This window comes from Vicugna pacos, chromosome 6 (assembly GCF_048564905.1).
Source record: "Vicugna pacos chromosome 6, VicPac4, whole genome shotgun sequence".
NCBI lineage: Eukaryota > Metazoa > Chordata > Mammalia > Artiodactyla > Camelidae > Vicugna > Vicugna pacos.
In genome coordinates this window covers 59,862,174-59,881,907 of record NC_132992.1, presented here as the reverse complement: position 1 = coordinate 59,881,907, position 19,734 = coordinate 59,862,174, and the positions used below count along the sequence as shown (strand labels likewise).

Sequence of the window (19,734 nt, the reverse complement as noted above, 5' to 3'; positions counted from 1 at the left end):
GTTATCTGAAGCCTTTCCTGTAACCTCCTCTTCCCCTAAACCTCTCTGTTTTGTGTATCCATTCTTTCCTGCTCATATAAGCCACTGATTGCATTTATTTATGTGTAAATCTCCCAGTAGACTCAAGTTCCCAGTGGGCAGTTCCCTTTGTATTCAGAGACAAGCACTTAATATGGGCTCTATAAACATTTGTAGATTGAAGGAATGAATGAATCAAGAAGATGAAGATAAACACTGTCTACCTAATATGGATCTTGTAACAACTAACTATATACTACATGAAAAAGCACCTGGCAAATAACAAGTGCTAATCTGTTATTTGAATTGAAGACAATTCATGCATTATTTTGGTACAGTGGGTTATGTACCAAATTGGTTGTTCCTTTAAATTTCCTTATTCCATATGGCATAAAGCAGAGTTCTTAGTGTTCTTTGATCATAATGTATTTCTTTTTTTTTTTTTGGTTTTGTCTTTTCTTCCAATTGCTGTACTTCTCAGAGCATAAAAAAAAACCAAGAAGTTCTATGAGAATATTTGATATAACTTACCAGCTATTACATTCTGTCCTGAAAACTCAGTGCATCTGTGAATGCTCATTTTCCATAGATTTTAATGGCTTTCTCCTCTCTTCCATTAGGTGTCTGCTCTAATTTTACCTTACTAGGTAGGCTTTCACTGACTCTACTTATAAAATAACAAACTTCCATCCCACCCTCTTCTCTGTCACCTTTACCTGCTTTATTTTCCCCAGTGCATGTCTCCACAAGTTAAATACGTATATTTACCTCTTTTACTATTTATTATCTGCCCTTCCCATACTCACTAGCATATAAATTTCTTAAAGGTAGGAACTTTGCTTTATGCTTAGAGCAGTGTGCAGAATATAGTAGGTGCTCAGTCAGTATTTATTAAATACATGTATCAATGCAGGTGCCATTGGGTCTTAACAGTAATATCCTGATGCTATAATAGACAAACACAATATAGCCACTCTGGGCATGGTAGCTTTCAACATTCATCTTGATCTGGGATGAAATTACAAAACTTCATTTTGCTTTTCCTTAGAACAGACTGTCTAATGCACGATTTCACCCTGAAAACTAAAGAAATCACTTCCTCTCCTGGCAGCACCTAAACCAAGTTCTGAGCTGGCTGCATACAAAGCCCGTCTGTTCTCTCTTGGTTTAAAGACAGTGGCAGTTCCTGCCTGCTTTTAGCAAGCTTTATTTTGCTTTCTGTTTTCTTTCAGTGCTTAAGGACAATTTACATATCTTTTCTACCCATTTTATTGTTTTAATCTTGCCAAGAGCTTTCAATTAATACTTTGTGGGCATTTGTGCAAAGAAAGCACCCATTTACAATGTCTATGGAAAATAAATTCTTATTTCTTCTTGAAACAAATATCTAAAGCTATAACTCATTTGTATATTATGAGAGAGATCCAGAGATGATAAATGACTTGCTGAAAGCCATATAACTAAAGTTTGTAACAGGAAGGTCTAACACCTACATCCCCAGTCAAGATCTACTGCATACTCTTCTGCCTGATTTTCCTTTTAATAAGTTCATTTATGTTTCTCCTACCACCTGTGCATTAATCTAAAGCTCCCCCACCCAATTCTTATTTCACTAACATGTGTCTGTGTCTGTGGCATCAGACATCTTATTTCTTCAGTCTTCAACTATCAAACTGTTATATTGATTGAGGGGGGGACATCAAGCTTCTCTCTCCAGATTTAGCATGACTGAAAAAAATGCAGTCTTTCAGCTAAGCTGACATCCCAAGGTCAACTTTGTGGCCAGTGAAAACTCATTGCCCAAGAGTTCTGACATAGCTACCCTCCACCTGTGAGAGGGCTTGCCGCTGCCTACTCTTCCTTGCTAGGTATGTGCTGCTCTTAGCTTGTTGTCCTGCTGCACTTAGCTTAGTACTGTTAGATCAGCAACACACACTGGCTCTAGTAAAGGGGAACTGAATACTCACTACTCAAGATGCCTGAGATACCTTCTGAAGCTGGTGACTGGGGCTATCATTGGTTAGGCAGTACCTCCTAGTGGCCGAGGCTCCAAAGCTTTCCAGTTGAAAAGTGGCCAGGACAGCAGTGCCCATCTGGCATCCTTCTGAGTCTTGCCCCCACCTATCTGCAGTTCATCTAGCCCCATATCATGCAATGAGAGTTCATCGTCAAGTACCAGTCCTTTCAGTATTTTGCTGAGGGAATTCCCAAATATGACCATGATGATAAAAATTGGGAGGTGAGAGGTGGGGATAGGGAATATAAATACAATAAAGTCACTGACCCTAGAATAGGTCAGTGTGAAAAGTGCTTTGTAATAATGTGGTCACAGTTCTTCCTTCCCATCAGCCCCATGGGAGCTTTGACACCCCCACTATTGTAGAAGACTTCAGATGCCCAGAAGTGCCAAGTCATCTTCCTGAAGTTATTTTTATTGTACTTCCTTAACAGTAATTTCAGATGTGTCACAAAGACATGCAGAGAGCATTAGCTGTTTTCTCTGGAAGCTTTTATTCTAAAAAGAACATACATGATCCTAAAGATCATATTTTAAAGTATATATGCTTCCTATAAAATGAAAGATAAATTATGTCCACAAGCATAACCTTGAGATTACTGTCCTTAGGCCCTTGCTGGCACAGGATGTACAAAAGTAGATTTGGGTCTGGGAAGAAACATCTCTGGGAACTGCAGAAGAATTGTGTAGGCTCCACTTCTCTAAGAGGGAGAAAGAAATTCTGTGTAACACATAAGGCCATGCTGCAACAAATGAAGTGGGAACTCTTCCTTATATCTACCACTGTGGTCCCCAAGGCATCCTTTGTCCTCCTGCTACGTCTTGTCTCCTTAAAAGTCCCCACCACCAGGACTTTCTTTTCCAAGACAATCCCCAAATTCCAGTCCTTTCTCTGTGCTATTTCTGCCTTTTCCTCATCAAACTGTACCTATTGCCACTCCATTCTCCCAACACCTTAGAATTTAATCTAACAAAGTATTTCATGCTAAAAGTTGAATAGGAGGTCACCATACATTGTTCAGCTCTTCCCACTGACTTTTGCATTGTAACTGGGGGCTCTTAAAGCCCTTGACTCGCGGGGCTTGGAAACCAACTTTATCTCCCAAATTATACACATCACCCTCCATCAACCCCCAGCACTCAATCCCAAATATGATGTTGTTGAGAAAGAAGCCCTTTGCTTCCCTGAGTCCTGTTTGGTTGTCTCCACAACTGACCACTCTGGGAGTGTCACTGCAGTGACCAATAGCTCTGTGTGCCAGAGTCCAGGGGTTTGATCTGGAGCCTACAGGCACCGTGTTCTGGTATTATTTATTCATTCAGTGCACAAACAGAGCTGGAGAAGAGGGGCAACTGAAGAAAGACAAAAGCCCTCAGAGTTTCTTTACAGTGACTGTGGCTTGCCAACAAATGTTTTGGATATCTGTGGACTATTCCAAAAGAGGGAGAGAATTTGGCAATTGTTTGGAAGATGTCAGGCAATTAAAGTGTGGCCAGAATGTAAAGAATTGGGGTGGAGGCATGATTAAGCAATGAGGAAAACTGGGGGGAGGGGTATGCTGCCGAAAGGCTGAGATTTGTACTGCCATCAACTATGTCTTACCCAACAAGTTTCTTAGGTTTCTAAGAAATTTCTAGAATATGCACCATCAGCCTACGTGTTGTACTCTTATCCCCACCCTTGGCCCTTTTTCCTCTCTTCTCCCAAACCTCCCACTCCCGTCTGCTTTTGCGCCTTCCCAGTTAGAACAGGTTTAACTGTCTCCAGGGCAGCACCCGCAGGGCGGCGAACCTACACTCTCGCGTCCAGGGGCTCCCGCATCCGCGTGCTCGCAGGCAGCCCCGGCGCCGCGCCGCGCTGATTCGCTGCCGCGGAGACTGCGGCGCCCGCGACGCGCCCGCCCCTCGCCGCGCGCACCGGCTGGTGCAGCCTCAGTCTGTCTGCAGCCGCGGCCACCGCGAGCAGTGCTGCAGCCGGGGCTCCGACGCCTGAGTGCCCGCTCAGCGCCCCCGAGGACAGCACCGGCGAGTCCCCAAAGCCCGCACGATGCAGGCCACTGCCGATTCCACCAAGATGGACTGTGTGTGGAGCAACTGGAAAAGTCAGGGTATTCTCTTTATTTCAGTAGTGCATGCCTGCGGCGCACGGGAACCTCGGGGACCCGGACTCGGCCATTGTGCATCATTTCACCTGTGGGACCTATGCATGCTTTATAATCAAGAGCTTCTGTTGGGGGGAGTAAACTTGTTATGTTAAAAATGAAAAGGATGGTGTTTGTTTGGTTTTTCCCCCTATCTTTTTTAATCCCCCACCCCACCCCTACCCCTTTGTTTTCTTGTTGTAATGCTAATATTTTAAATAATGCATCTTTTGCCTCCTTCTGGAGCTCTTTTGGGAACCGCTTATCATTTGTTTCATCTCTTCTCATTCCCGGAGTTAAAATGCTTACTTACTATTCCATGCATCCCAGCGCATGTAATTTCTGCCGAAAGGTTGAAATCTCCTGGTCGAAGCATTGACTGATAAGGCTCTAGTGCATCCTTTTAAGAGGGACACACCCATTTCAGGGTTGTTATTTGTGGTCTCACAAAGGAGACTGGAAATGCAGAATAGCTCTCGAAATCCTGAAAATATGATGGCGTAGACACATATTAGGGTGATTCACTTTGAAATATGCAGGGGTTTTTGTCTGTCATTGGGGTAAACTGTAACTACTGTTTATTAATAATGAGTGTCAGTAGAACAAATGGAGGGAAATAAAAAACAGTGCCAGTTGCCCTCTGGTATAACAGATTTATTTTGAAACACTTCATGTTAGCACTGGGTGTGGCCACCCTACAGCCTCGCTTGGATTGCTTTTCAGCCATTTTTATTCAGCCTCATACTTCACACATCCATCTCTCCTTTGTTACATTAAGATTCTCTCCTTCACCTTGCTCAGTTTGAGATTACTGGGAGAAAGAGAGACCTTGGAAGAATGAATTATGTGTTGTAAACTTGGGTGTGTGTAATATAAAGTATCTTTTAATATTTAACAAATAACGATTCTGAAGAAGGCACGTTTGACTTAACCTGCAGGATTGCAGCATCCCTCAGGGGACCAAGAATACTCTGGAGAAGAAGCTGATTAAAAAAATTAAAAACCTGGCATCTTCCCCTTGCAATGTTATATCACGGAATAGGATGCTTTTTCATCTTTAATGCCCTGTAGAGTTTTTCTTTGGTAAATTTTTTCGGGGAAGAAAAAGTAAACATAAGCCTCTGAATTAAGAACACATTTGCTCTGCCTTTTAATTGTTGGTTGAGTGGCAAAGACATTAAATACAGTAGTCTAGTTCAAATTTTCTGGATCTGTTGAAGATACAACTGTCAAAAGTAAATAAATGGACCTAGTACATTTAAAAGCTAGGAAATAAGAAATACATGAAAACTCAGGGTCATAATTTTAGAGGATGATGACAACTACATGAACTAGCATATGTTTTTTACAGGAGGCAGCTGTGAAAATTTTTGGTAAGATTTCATTCTTATGTATTTAGACTCATCCAATTTATTCTGTATACACACTCAAGGAACATCTATGGCTTGATAGAATACCAAGTTTAGTTGGACATAATCAAAGTTGGTTTTTAGACTATACTTATGAGTTTCCTCTATTACCAAAAGTAAGTACCAAAAAAGGCATATTTTCTGTCTTATCTGTATAAGATATAAGACAATATTACATCACAATCCTATGTGTTTTGCTTCCGTTGACAATCTCACTGGGGGTTAAAGAAAACTCATGGACATTTATAATTGGAAAATAACACAAAATGCCGTAATTTATCCATTGAAGAGAATCATTCTCATTTCCAGTATACAGCTGCTTGTGAAGATTAATGCAAGATCACCGAGGGTCTTTTACACTTCGTGACCTTTGGTAGTCTTCAGAACCATTGATTTCCTTTTGTCAGATAGAACAAAGCCATTATCCTGAAAATTGACTAATAACTCGATGGGTGGGTTTATAGGCGTAAAAGAGAAATAATAAGTAAATTATTCCTTTTTATTCCCACTAGAACTTTCATCTAAACTAAATGTACAATAAGATTTTTATTTAGCATTTTCAGTGTATCTTCTTCACTTTCCTCATTATTAAAAACAGTTGTTCTTAATACTGGCTGCATATTAGTATCACATGGGAAGCTTTAAAAAAAACAAAGATGCCTGGGTCCCACCCCTGGAGGTTCTGATTCAGTTGGGCCAAGCAGCAGTATTTTTCAGATGCTCCTCGAGTAAGTTTAATACCTAATCAGGGTTGAAGCCACTTGTATATAATAATTCTTAGCCCAGTCCATAGACTAGTAGAGCAAGGTCCAGTATACAAATGATGAAATGGGTGTTATCAAGGAGCAGCTGTGAACAGTTAGATGTCAGTGTCACATCGTTGATAATATCCTCCAAAAGTATTAAGAGATGAAAATTTTCCTTATAAAAGGGAATAAAGAAAGTGAGCTTCAGGTTTCCTTCATATTATGAAACATTTCATGGAAAAGTTACAGCCCATTGGATATGTCATTGTGATTCTACTGAAACTAATACATTGTGTCCTAAAAACTAGTACACATGCCAAAGTAATTTTGTATTTATTTTACTAATATATATGATTTTAGCTATAGACAAGAATGTTTAAAGACAGACAAGTCCACACTATACTACATTACTCAGTTTCTGTTTCCGATTTTTAAAAAATGATACTTGTAACCAGTTGGTTAATAAACCAAAGCCCAGTCTACTCAGTGAAGATGAAATGAGAATAAGACAACAACCTAATAAAAAATGGCAATATACATGGCAATCTTACAGATTACTAATTATTATCATTAAACACTAACATTTATTGGGCACTTTTACTGAGTGCTTTACTAGAATCATTGCCTTTAATCTTCATGAATTCTATGACATGTAAGTTTTATTATTATCCCATTTTACAGGTGATGAGCTGAGACTTCTGCCACGGCATGCAGCTAGTAATGCCAGAGGCTGGATTCAAGCCCAGGCTGTCTGTTCCCAGAGCCCCCTAATTCTCACTGCTCTTCCATCTGCTTTCGAAGTAGATGGCTTCTTCCTCATGTGAATTATCTCTATGATGGTGATGGGGGGCTTACTAACCCCTATTTATGTAGTTTTCACTTTGCCAAAAGTCTTCTCATTTGAGATTTTCAGTTTACTCTTGAGTAGCGTGAGGCTCAAAAAGTTTAAGTAACTGTCCTAAAATTTTTCAGTAAGTGGCAGACTGAGTAGTGAGAGGTAACTCTGGATCAGAATCCAGAACTCTTCCCATCTCAGTGCTCACTGCCTCGCTCACTAATGCTGAGTTTCAGAAAGTGAACTCTCCTTTACCCCTTCTGAGATATTTTCACACAGGTTATCACTTTAAGGACAAAGAAAAACTGAGTGGTTGAAGCAGTGATCTTGACCAGTTTACTCCACTGTTGTCATCATTACCATCACCATCAATTCACCATCATTAAAAATTCTCCGTCAATATCCATGTGCCAGTCCATTGTCCTAAACTCTTGTTACATATCTTAATCACATGTCTTCCTGAGATTATTGTGTTACTTTCATTTTATAGAGGAGGAAACTGAGGATTTTAAGGCTGAGATGGCCAGTAATTTCCCGTAGGACTTAACTGGGTCCCTAACAGAGTAGTCTGATCCCCAAATCTGTACTTTTAACTTCTCTCCCATGCTACCTGAATCCAAATGGTACCATGTCAGAGGAGCAAAATTTGACCAGAACCACTCATCCATATCATTTCACTTGTGCTCTAAAGATTGTTTTTTTCCAGATATCAGTGTACTCAACGAGTTCTCGGGCAAGGACACTTAGCAAGGTACAGGGTTGAGGCTAGTGGTCAGCTCCCACTTTACTGTATGTGGCAGCATTTTGTAGTAACAGTTTCCCTTACATGTAAAATATTGAAAGGTGAAATACTTTCCCGAGAATATAATCTTAAATTTTTTTTTTTTAAGAAAATAAAGTACTTTGAAAATGAAACACTCTTCAGGGTAGTCTGTTCTGAAGGGTGCTAGTTTGAATCGGCTAAGCCTCCCTGAATACACAGAAGACATGTCTGTTTTAGCCACAGGAATTCAAAGAAATGCTTGTATTTTGAAAATAGCATTTAATAAAGACAATTCTATACATAAAGGCAGACCAATCCCACCTTTTATCAAAAAAATGGCATTTTATTTGGATTCAATATTATTAGAATACTTGCACAAATATTATAGCATAAATAATTTCATTTACAAACTCCCTCTCTGCAGATTCTAATGAGATCTAATGCAAAAACTGACTTCCCTGAGGATCTAGGGATTTTTTTTAATGAAAGAAAACTCATTATACAGATAATACAACAAATGTAGATAGTTATTACTCCATTGAAAAATAAAACTCCTTTTTCATAAATTATTATCATTTTAAAGAGAATGAGGGAATATTTCAAAATTTTGGGAGAGAATAATAGCTTTATTGTTTTTCTAAAAATAATACATGTATTTTATGAAAATTTCCATTTCGGCAAAAACAGGTTCCAGTGAAAGCCACAAAACACCCAAAGTTCCACCACTTAGAGTTAATTAATGCTAGTATTTACTGAATATCTTCCAACATCTGTCTACCCTATAAAATGAATCTAGAAAGCCAAGTAGGGAACAAAAATAGCTTTTACAAAACAAGATTGTAAATATCACAAAAGGAATTTGAAATTAATATAAGAAACTGACATGAAGAATTGCTGAGCTTCAAATACATGTTTCTTTATGAGCTATCCAGTACTAAAATTAGGAAAAGACTGTGATAAACATCAGTAGGTTGGAATCATTTTTTTGTTACATGTTTTGGTTTTAAACTGTACAGATGGACTCTCTGCAGTGTCTTTTTTTTTTTTTTAAAGAAGACCCACCATGGGTGAGAAAAATCGACAAAACTGCCAATCTAAATCCACATCTTCAATCTGTGATTTTTCTCAGATTCCCATGAATTAATATTTCTTTCATTAAAAAATGATAATACTCCTGATACTCTACGACTAAACATTATGACTACTAGGTATCAGTATGGATTGTGGTTGAAAGGCTCCATCATAATCATAATCCTTCTTCCTCATTGTTTTTAAAAGATTTCTCTCTTTCCTTGCCTCCTTCCTTCCCCCTTTCTCCTTAAAGTATTTGAAATGATCTTCTTTACTCAATAGTTAATACATTCAGGAACAGAATCTGTGTGTAATGGATCTATTTTAAATTCACTTAAAATAGAATTAAATTCTAAAATCCACTGTATCCAGGAAACAAAAGCTAACATGAGTATAGTTTCAGAAAATCACCTTTCCTTTTGGAAATAATTATTTCTACATCGCCACCAAATTTCCCATGCTTCTTAACCTGATGTCCTAATTTGTGTGCATATTTGACCATGTATTAATTCTTATATATTGTCACCTTTCCAATTCTTATGAAACTATACACAGCCATTGAAAGAAACATAACTGCCTTATAATTAAGCTCACAAATTGAAAGCTGATTTTGACATTAATAATTCTTTAAAAGCCACCTTCTGCCTACATGACAGATAATAACAACTACATTAAAGTCTTGATAATCATAATTGTATTCTAAATTTATAGCATATATTTCAAATAATAAAATTGTCAGGAGTTTTAGAACTTAGAAGCATAGAGTTCTGTTTCCCCAAATATGTTTGAGCTATAAAGTTAAATCTGAGCAATTGTCTTACTGTTTCACAAGATAAAATCCTTATGTTCTTTCTTACTTCTTTGTATTACCAAAGGGGGAAAATAATGCAAGCATTACTTATGAGTTCTTTGCCCAAACTGGTGTTAATTTTGAAGAAATGAAAAGTACAAATGTAATAGGTTTTAATGTTTAGAATTTATTGTAGTTCTACCCATTTCACAATGGGCATGCTTCAAATGTCATATTTTATCTCCTGCCTTCAGAAACATTTCATCAAACTGCAGATCAAAACTAGTCGTAATAGAAGTCAGGAAGGACATAATGTTTTATTGAACAGAACAAAGGTACAATGAGAGAGCATTCCTTTTCCTTGTCTTATATCTTTTTAGTTCAAGAAACATTTTAGCCATTACGATCTTTGTCAAAGTTTTAAAATATATTATTAAAAAAAAAAAAAAAAGAACCAACAGCAGTCTACCTTCATGGTTCTCTTCTATTCCAGTACAATGATGGATTTTAAGAAGTTGTGGCCCAGGTTTAAGATTTTGTGGCTAATTGTAACTGATGACAAACCAACCAGTGAACAGTTTTGCATTTTTATCCAGTCAGAAAGCTTATTAAAGAAAGGAAAAGCACACAAAGACATTCATTATTCAATAGCTTGAGAATCTTGCGTGCCTCCCTAAACTACCATGTGCCCAAAGCCTGTCTTCCTCTCCATATGGCCATCTCTCCTTCAATCCCAAATGAGCCCATTTGCTGGAGGTTTAGCAGGAGGAGCTGACCATCCTGTCAACTACCGGGCCTTGCTGTTTCATTTCCCAGCCAGGCCGACTCTACCAAGGTGACTATGGGCCAACGCATCACTGTGTTAACTATGCAGCATGGAATCTGGTCCTAGTGGTTAGAACTAGCAAACAGGAATCACATTCAGCTGTTAAACCCAGGAAAGCAGTAAATCCTTCATGAGCGTGAAAGTAGTTTATGCCATCAGTCTAATCTGGAGGGTGGCCTTTAGAAGAATGTATTGGCTTTTGTCTCCCATAGAAGATTAAGTGCCACAGATTGTTGCCGACTGTGGCTTTGACAGTAAAATCCTTCATTTCCTGTCGTTCCACCAAAACTCATTTCGAGTAGAGGATCATCTGTGTGGGTTAAATGTTATGCTCTTTTACTGTCTTCATGGAGCACCAGGCTTAATGTATCTTCCCTTTTAAAACATGCACAGAATTATTTAAACATCTAGAAAAAATGTTGGCATTTTTCTTTTCACAGTCATATTCGCTACATTTTAAAAATGTGAAGAAAGAGCCTGGAAAATGGATCACTGCAGGAGTCTTATCTGCAAAATTCCCTTCCAGCAGTTCCCCTCTAGGCCCAGGGCTCCTGGATTACCTTTTAAAGTTTTACCTTTTGTAGGAGACTGTTTCATGGCAAATGAAACTCATGAATTAGTTCACTAGAAGATACCATCTTTGAAGGCCTCTATGTATGTATGTTTAACTATTTTACCTTGTTTCCATTATGTTTCTCTAGTGTAATGGCAAAACTGAGGGAATAAAGTAGGAAAAGTGACTACTGTTTCTTTAACGTTTTTGTAGTGACATTTGTTTGCCTGACAAAAATCAGAGTAATGGGCTTTTGTCACCGCTTTAGACACTGGGTTGTAAAGAACTGAGGTTTTTCTAGCTTTCTAATCCTTTTCGCAAGGTAGTTAATTATTGTAGTCAATTATTGGAAGCTTACTAAAAAGTAAATGAAAGTCAAACTGTTTTTCAACAGTTCTTTTGTTGAAATGCTGATACTGTTTGTGAACAGGAATTTCACACATTTTCTGACCTGGCCTTTTAAAAAGTAGTATTAACTTGTCACACAGCAAATGGTGCAGTACTGCCTGAAATCTTTTCTGGACCAAGATGAAATATAAATAAATATATTTAAGAATATATTACAACAATGCAGATAATTTTGCACAATTTATTGCCATTTTATATCATCCACATTTTGCCTTATAAATAAAATATGAATGGTTGCACCACTGTCTTTTCAATTCATACATTTTTAATAAACTTTATGAATACTGGAGTCACTACTGGATCATATAATTCAATACATTTGAAATAGTGTCCCAACCCCCAAAATTTTGCACTGCAGCAAAGGATTGTCTTTCTAGAAATTTGACATACAGTTTTATTTCCATTTAGCTGTTAATTGAAACCTTGGATCACTTCTCCTATTTTATTTCTTGGTTGGACTGTGGAAATGAGGGTAGCACTGATTTCAGCATTTGAGATTAGGATTCTTCAAATCTGCTAAATTTGCCAATGCACTCTCGACTGAATTAGTTCTAAGTTAGCTCCAGGCAGGCTTCAGTGTGTGCTCCCACCTGTGTTTTGGGGACTAAGATGAGTTCACCAAGCCCAGCCTATTTATCAGATTGATGGAACCCACTGATTTCTTATTTCATTGCATTGCTCCTTGGTTTTTAGCAAAGTAATTTAATTTTTATAATTGGCAAAGCAGTGCAATAGTTTACCTGTCCTAGTGAGTATGCTTGGTAAATGTGTGTTAAATTATCACCCAGCCTTTTTGGGTTGAGGATATTGAAAGAAGAGACAAGCTATCTACATTTTGTTGCATCCAAAGGCTACTTGTGATAATTTGTTGCAGTTACAGAGTTACTTACATTTTTCTCACTTGGATTCTAAGGAAACTATTCAAATACCCATTTTTCTTGGTCAGGTACTATAAAGCTTCCTAAGCAAGTTTACATCAGTCTAAGCAAAATTAAAATGTGAAAAATTGGTATTTACACAGCAGCTTGGGAACACAAATTCCCTATGATCACACTTCATCACTTTCCACTGAATCATCAGAGCCTCCGGCTGTTCGCTGGCACTCTGACCACACACAGCCATTGTCATCCTCCCAGCCCATTGGTTCCCAGTGGTCTTCACTGCCTGTCATTCCCAGCCTGAGCCCAAGGTTCTTTACTTCAATTCTGTCTTCTTGGATCTTTGACTTCTCTAACAATGCTCCTTGTGCCAGTTCACAAACCTGGGTCAGGCAGTCCCGCTGTCTACAGATCAGAACATCCAACCTCTAACTCTGTTGACTGGATCCATAGAGGTTCTTGAGTTTAACTAAACCCTCTTTACTTCCTGGCAGTTCTTTGAGACCTTACTGTGTTTTTCTAGATCAGTGCTTTCCGATAGAAATGTGATGTGAGTCACATACGTAATTAAAATTTTTCTAGTAGCCACATTAAAAACTAAAATGAAACAGGGAAAATTAATTTTAACAATATGGTATATTTAATCCAGCATACCCAGAATATTACCCTTTCAACAACAACAACAAAATCAATATAAAAAGCATTGAGATACTTTTTACATCCTTTTTTTGTACTAAGTCTGAAATCTGACACATAGTCTACACTTGCAGCACGTTTTCATTGGGACTGGCCACATTTCAAGTGCTCAGTAGCTACTGTGACTCATCACTACCCTACTGAACAATGCAGGCCTGGACCTCCCCTAATCTTTTCAAACCCTACCCCTATCCTCTCACTCTCAGGAGGAATCGTGACTCATTTTTCAGGAAAGATTTGAGTAAGTCCACCTCGAGCCACTTTATATTGTTCCCTTTGCACCTCAACACATCTGTAACCAAGCCCATACTTTGATAAAATGTTCCTCCATCTTTACTCAGCCCTTCACTCTTCTCCCTTCTTTGAAAAGACAGAGCTGTGACTAGTCCTATCCATTCCTGCCTTCTCTGAAACTTTGCCCAATCAAGTATCTGCTCTTTCCAGGATCTTCACTCCTCCCTTTCCACCAACATTCCCAGGTTTGCTCAGCCTCAAGGGTTACTTGTTGCTATTACAACCCAAAATACCATTCTCTTTACCATCTTCTTTATTACTGTGAACCTCCCACCATGGGCCCAACCCTTTACAATACAGCTTCCATCCTCACCTAACACCTAACACCGCTCTCCGCCCGGTTATGAGTGACTTCCCAGTCTCCAAAACCAGTAATCCTTTCTCAGGTCTCATTTCCCTTATCTACAGCATTCCACACTGTAGCCTACCTCTCTCTTCTGTTAAGTTTCTTTCTTCTTGACTGCCATAACCAACACTATTGTTGGACCCTTTCTAATACACAGACAGGACTCATTTTACAGCTTCACTCATTTCTTTGAATCCTAAACTATGGTTTCATCCTCGATTGCATCCATTTAGTCTCTCCTGTCTTGGAGGTTTCCTCTGCTCTCATGGCTTCAATCATCATTTCCACTCACAACACACCCAAGTGTGAATATGCAGCCCTCTTAACTAAATGTCAGCCCTGAATTTCCAGTTCCCTACTTACACATCCATTATGAATATCATTGGGTTATGATATTACTGGCCATTTTAACTCAGAGCTACTGTAGCAAAGCCTATAAAAAGAAATCATTATATTTCAAAGACTCTGAAAAACTAGTAAGTGCTGTGTGTTATTGTCAGCCTCATTTCACTTGTAATCCCTATCCCATCTCTGCCCCAGGCTGTGTCAAAATGCCCTGCTTTGATGTCATCACAGCAGAACCTAGAAGTATAAAAACAGGTGTCAGCTTTTTCCCAAATCAGTTCTCCCTCAGATTTCCTAATTTTGTCAGTGATGCTAATCACTCTGTCACCCAGCTTTGAAACCTTGCTTTCACCCTTAATTAGTTCTTTCTCCCACAGCTAATTAGTCACCATTCTTGTCAACTAATACTTCATAATATTTCCCTTTATCCACCCCATCTCCTTAACAAATTGTTCATTCACAAACCATTCCACATCCTCTTTCATCAATTCAAGGACTATCCCTTCCTTGAACTCAGCTTTGGCCACCTCTGACAACACAAGATATATTGACATTGATGCAGCATTTTTTTTAAATGAGTATCCAGTCTTCCCAGCTGGATCTTTAGTGCCTTAAGAACAGGAACAGAATTTTATGATCTCTTCATTCCTGTGCTTAACAAATAAAGAGATGACCAATAACTGTTTTACTGTTGATAATGACTTGATTTCCCTGAAAGAAAAAAATTCACTATAAATTTTCTAGCTCTGAAAGGGATAAATCCAGATTTAAATACAATCAGGTTGCCCCCAAATTAATTCTGCATACTCTGGGAATCATTTAACATCTAATCACATAATGTGAGAGGGGCAACTGTTTTATTTTGGAAAAAAAAACATTGAACTTATGATTTGATCTTGCTTATTTAATTAACTAGTCGATATACAAGTTTCTTAACTTCTAGTTTCCTTGCCTGTTATACACATGTCTAATGGAGTTTATTGTGAGATTTAAGTGAAGTAACACCTGAAAGTACTTTGAGCATTTCAGAATCTGTGTAAATAGAGAATCATGTCACAGACTACCTAGAATCTACATCTCATTAATGTTTTAAGATAAAACTTTTGTTAACCTCCTAATTAGAAACCTCTAGCAATTTTAGCATGTTGATTAAAGACCTGTAACAAACTAATGTTATTTAGTTAACTGTTAATGTTCTCTGCCCAAAGCTTCTTCAGGTAAAGCCCCTACCTGGTACCTATTATTCTCAGGCTGTTTGAACAGAGGTACAGAGATTCAAAAGGCTTTTCTAGAGGCCATACCATTTTTAACGGGTGTTAATGCAATTCGTTAAGTGGGGATTCACTTGAAAATAGGAGATTTTATCTTCTCTTTGCCTGAAAACTACCTGCAGGGTCTCCTGTGCCCCTTCACTTCATCTCAGGGGTGGGTAAGACTGTTATCCCTAGCCCTGAGGAGTAACCCCCTTTAGCACAGATCATTCCCTCTTTTGTTGTTAATGACTAGCTAATCTTTAATGTATTATCCCCTTCTGGGTCTTTGGATCTTTCATTAAAAAAGACGACCAAAAAAAGTGGAATTCATTCTGATAGTGGAATGTCAATGTGACTGGTGATCGGGGCTGGGAGAAGAGAGAAGCTTTGGAGCAGCAGTGCTTTTCCTTTGGTCTTGGAAACCTACTTTTAGAACTAGTACCACTCAAAAGAGAGAAAAATCTGTTTCACCCCAACTCTATGATCCTCTCTGCTGTTTCCTGCATTGTAGAAGTGTTGTAGAAGAAAGGAAACAAAAATTTCCCCAACAAAATAGCTGACTACTGTAATCTTTGTGAGTTAATGTCATTGGTGGACCAGGTAGTGGTGGGTGGGGAGTAGGTGGGAATGAAAGACAGGTCAGCTCAAAAGTAAATTCTCTCTGCAGCTTCGGATTGCTTGGGCATCCTCAGATTGTTATAAAAGATCCCCCCTCCTATTTGAAGCCCCTAATTTACTCTCCAGCCAGCCTGAGAAAGTCTGCTGCTGAGGGTTAATGATCTACTCCACAACATTCCTAACGTTCCTTGTGTCCTCTTAACAGTTTCAGATTGTCATTAGGCTTTGTGACCTTTTCAGTGCTGTTCTCTCAGCTAGTTACCTACCTGAGTGTGATGGGAGAAGTTCCCTGCTCTCTTCAACCTAGTCACCCCAGTTTTCCTTTGAGACTGGCATCTAATTCTTAAACCAGGTGCCTCCAGGTACACTGCATATGAAGCTGGTAGTGTAAACAACTGCCAGTCTCATTTTGTTGTGAGATGGGAATGTTGTGTCATATTTTCTCTTTCTGAAGATTTACTGACACAGCATTCTATAAAAACGATTTGTCAGACACATGCACCCCAGTGTTCATAGCAACACTGTTTACAATAGCGAAGACATGGAAACAACCTAAAAGTCCATTGACAGATGACTGGATAAAGAAGTTGTGGTATATTTATATAATGGAATACTACTCAGCCATAAAAAATAAAATAATGCCATGTGCAGCAACATGGATGGCCCTGGAGAATGTCATTCTATGTGAAGTAAGACAGAAAGAGAAAGAAAAATACCATATAATATCACTCATATGTGGAATCTAAAAAGAAAAAAAAAGACAAATGAACTTATATATAAGACAGAAATAAACTCACAGACTTAGTAAACAAACCAAGGGGGAAGAGGGTGGAAAGGGATAAATTGGGAATTTGAGATTTGCATATACTTACTGGTATATATAAAATAGATAAACAAGTTTATACTGTATAGTATAGGGAACTATATTCAATATCTTGTAGTAGCTTATGGTGAAAAAGAATATGAAAGCAAATATATATATATATATATTAATGTATGACTGAAACATTGTGCTATACACCAGAAATTGACACAACATTGTAAACTGACTATACTTCAATTTAAAAAAAATTTGTCATTGCAATATGGATAGACCTTGAGAGCCTTATGCTAAATGAGATAAATCAGACAGAGGAAGGTAAATGCCGTATGATCTCATTTATATGTGAAATGTAAAAAAGTTGAACTCATAGGAACAGAGTAGAATGATGGTTACCAGGGTTAGGGTGTGGGGGAACTAGGAAGATAGTGGTCAAAGGGTACACACTTGCAACTAGTAGACAAATAAGTCCTGGAGCACAGCAAAGTAAATATGGTCAACAGTACTGTACTATATATTTCAAAGTTGTGAAGAGACTTGATCTTAAATGGTCTCACCATGAAAAAGAAATGATAATTATGTGATGTGATAGAGGAGTTAGCTAATGCTATGGTGGTAATCACATTGAGATAGATATATATATATATGTGTATCTCCAGTCACCATGTTGTACACCTTAAACTTACACAATATTATATGTCAATTATATCTTCAAAAAATCATTTGTTACTTGCCTAGTTGGAGAATACATTTGCATACATTCTTCAGCAAGTCTTCTGTGCTTTTTTCATAATCTGGTGACTGGAATATTCAAAATATTTCCATTTTATATCATATTTGAAGCACCATGGCCTTATTCTTTTGAACTTCACTTTTTGTTTCTAAGTTGAAAGAGGGAAATAACTGAGTGATAGATGTGATGTATATTTTGAAACTTGTATTCCAGATTTTTAAGTCACAGAATGTAAGTGAACAAATCACATGGTACAAAATGGTTTAATCCAAATGTCACTTCCAGGGTTTCTAGAGACAGCTACTAACCTTTCAGTTTTGCTCAATTTGGAGGCAGGCCATATCTTTATTCACAAGCCTGTGGCGTTGGCTGGGGTCTTCTGTACCTGCTGCCATGCTCCTAAAGGCTCCACTTCTCCAGAACGTGTTTCATTGTTGCTGCCCCTTCTCAGCAGCAGGAACATGTACATGACTGATAGACACATCTACAGGCCACCATGGAGACACTGAACTGTCAGCAGGGCATCAGGATATATGGGATCAATGCCAACCAAAAGAAGAGAATAAGTACTTTGCTTTTTCAGTTTTGTTTCAGAGCCACATAGTTTGGGCCACTGTGCAGATGACATAGCCCACTGAGATTTGCTCATGGAGATGTGGCCACTGGATACTCAACAGCCTTTCCTTTATCTGTGAATTTATGGATTATCCTCTGTAATGGGAAAGATTCTTCCAACACATAATGGAATGGCAGTAAGTGCCCTGGGAATAGCCCTGTGTCTACTCACTTGTGTTTAGGAATCCAGAAGCTGGTGAGAACCTGTAGCAACCATGGCTTTACGGAATGAGCTGCAGCAGCTCCCCGAGCGGCCCTGCCGGAGTTAAGCGGTGTGTCTGTGTGTGTGTCTCCTCCCCGCAGCTATCGACCTGCTGTACTGGAGGGACATCAAGCAGACGGGGATCGTGTTTGGGAGCTTCCTGCTGTTGCTCTTCTCTCTGACCCAGTTCAGCGTGGTGAGCGTCGTGGCCTACCTGGCCCTCGCAGCACTCTCGGCCACCATCAGTTTCCGCATCTACAAGTCTGTTTTACAAGCTGTGCAGAAAACCGACGAGGGCCACCCTTTCAAGTGAGTGCTCCCCCCAGACCAGCCCTTGCCCGCCTCACGTGGTTCTCTCGGCTGCCTCTGTTTCAGTTCCTGCGCATATTGGATCATGCTTCTCTGACACCTAACAGGCCTCGTGGAGTCTCCTTTAGAGCTTTCTTTTTTAATATCTAATATTTCTGGTAAATTTCTAAAACAAACTCAGTTATCCCTATTCTGTAACTTGTTGCTTTATTGAGCTTTTACATTTTGATTACTACTAAATATTTAATATTTAACTTTAATATTAATTTCTATAATTGCTATAATATAGATTATTTTCTTGTGTGTGAATTTATGAAATGTTTAAACATTTAATTTATATTTAATATTAATTTTATATTTAATTATTACTAATAGTAATCATAATCCATTATATGTATAAAATGTTTTATAATTTAAATAATATTTCAACAATTACTACTCCCAATTCTGTGTAAAGGCAGAACATTATAATCCCTATTGACAGGTGGAAAAACTGAGGTTCTAAGAAGTAAATTTGAGTAGCCCAAAGTCATATGGCAGTAAATAGCACAAAGGCAGGACTAGGCTGTTTGGATTTTTACTTCTGTGCTCCTTCTGGAAGTTTAATATCAAAGGCGACCTTCTGAGAGATGCAAGGTTCATGAACAGTCTTATGCACCCTCTTCTGTATTTTTATACAGGGGAAATCTGACGAGAATGAACGCTGAAGAGGAGTTCTTTCTTTTTAAAAGGCAGTACATTAAGAAGATGTATGAAATGTGGCAGAGGGAGATATTAGCACTGCCAGCTGCGTGCTACCCAGCGTACTCCTGAGTCTAGCTTGTGAGCCCCGGGCATCTTAGCACTGATTGTCAGAGTCACCCCTTCACCTGGTGCTGGCCCCAGAGTGCAAGCCTCACTACAGGAATCCTCACCTCCTGTCACTCAGGGATATTTCTGTGTCCTGGGTGAGACTTGTAGTTGCTGCTGCATATAGTCTCTGAGCAAGCCCCAGTAATTCGCTGGCGATGCCTCTGAATCCTCCCAAGCTCACGCTCACTGGTTAGCT

The 19,734-nt window shown here is 38.6% G+C and overlaps 1 protein-coding gene across 4 annotated transcripts in view; it reads left to right on the top strand.

Annotated features, from left to right (window-relative positions):
- RTN1 (reticulon 1) overlaps positions 1-19,734 on the top strand; it is a 208,203-nt gene that overhangs the window by 176,636 nt on the left and 11,833 nt on the right. For 3 of the 4 annotated variants that reach the window (XM_072963153.1, XM_072963155.1, XM_072963154.1), the window contains exon 4: positions 18,479-18,686. In XM_072963153.1, the coding sequence (XP_072819254.1) occupies positions 18,479-18,686 (208 nt within the window). Of the gene's footprint in view, positions 1-4,067; positions 4,144-18,478; positions 18,687-19,734 lie in introns of those variants that run through there. The other variant, XM_006199717.3, reaches the window with a different exon arrangement.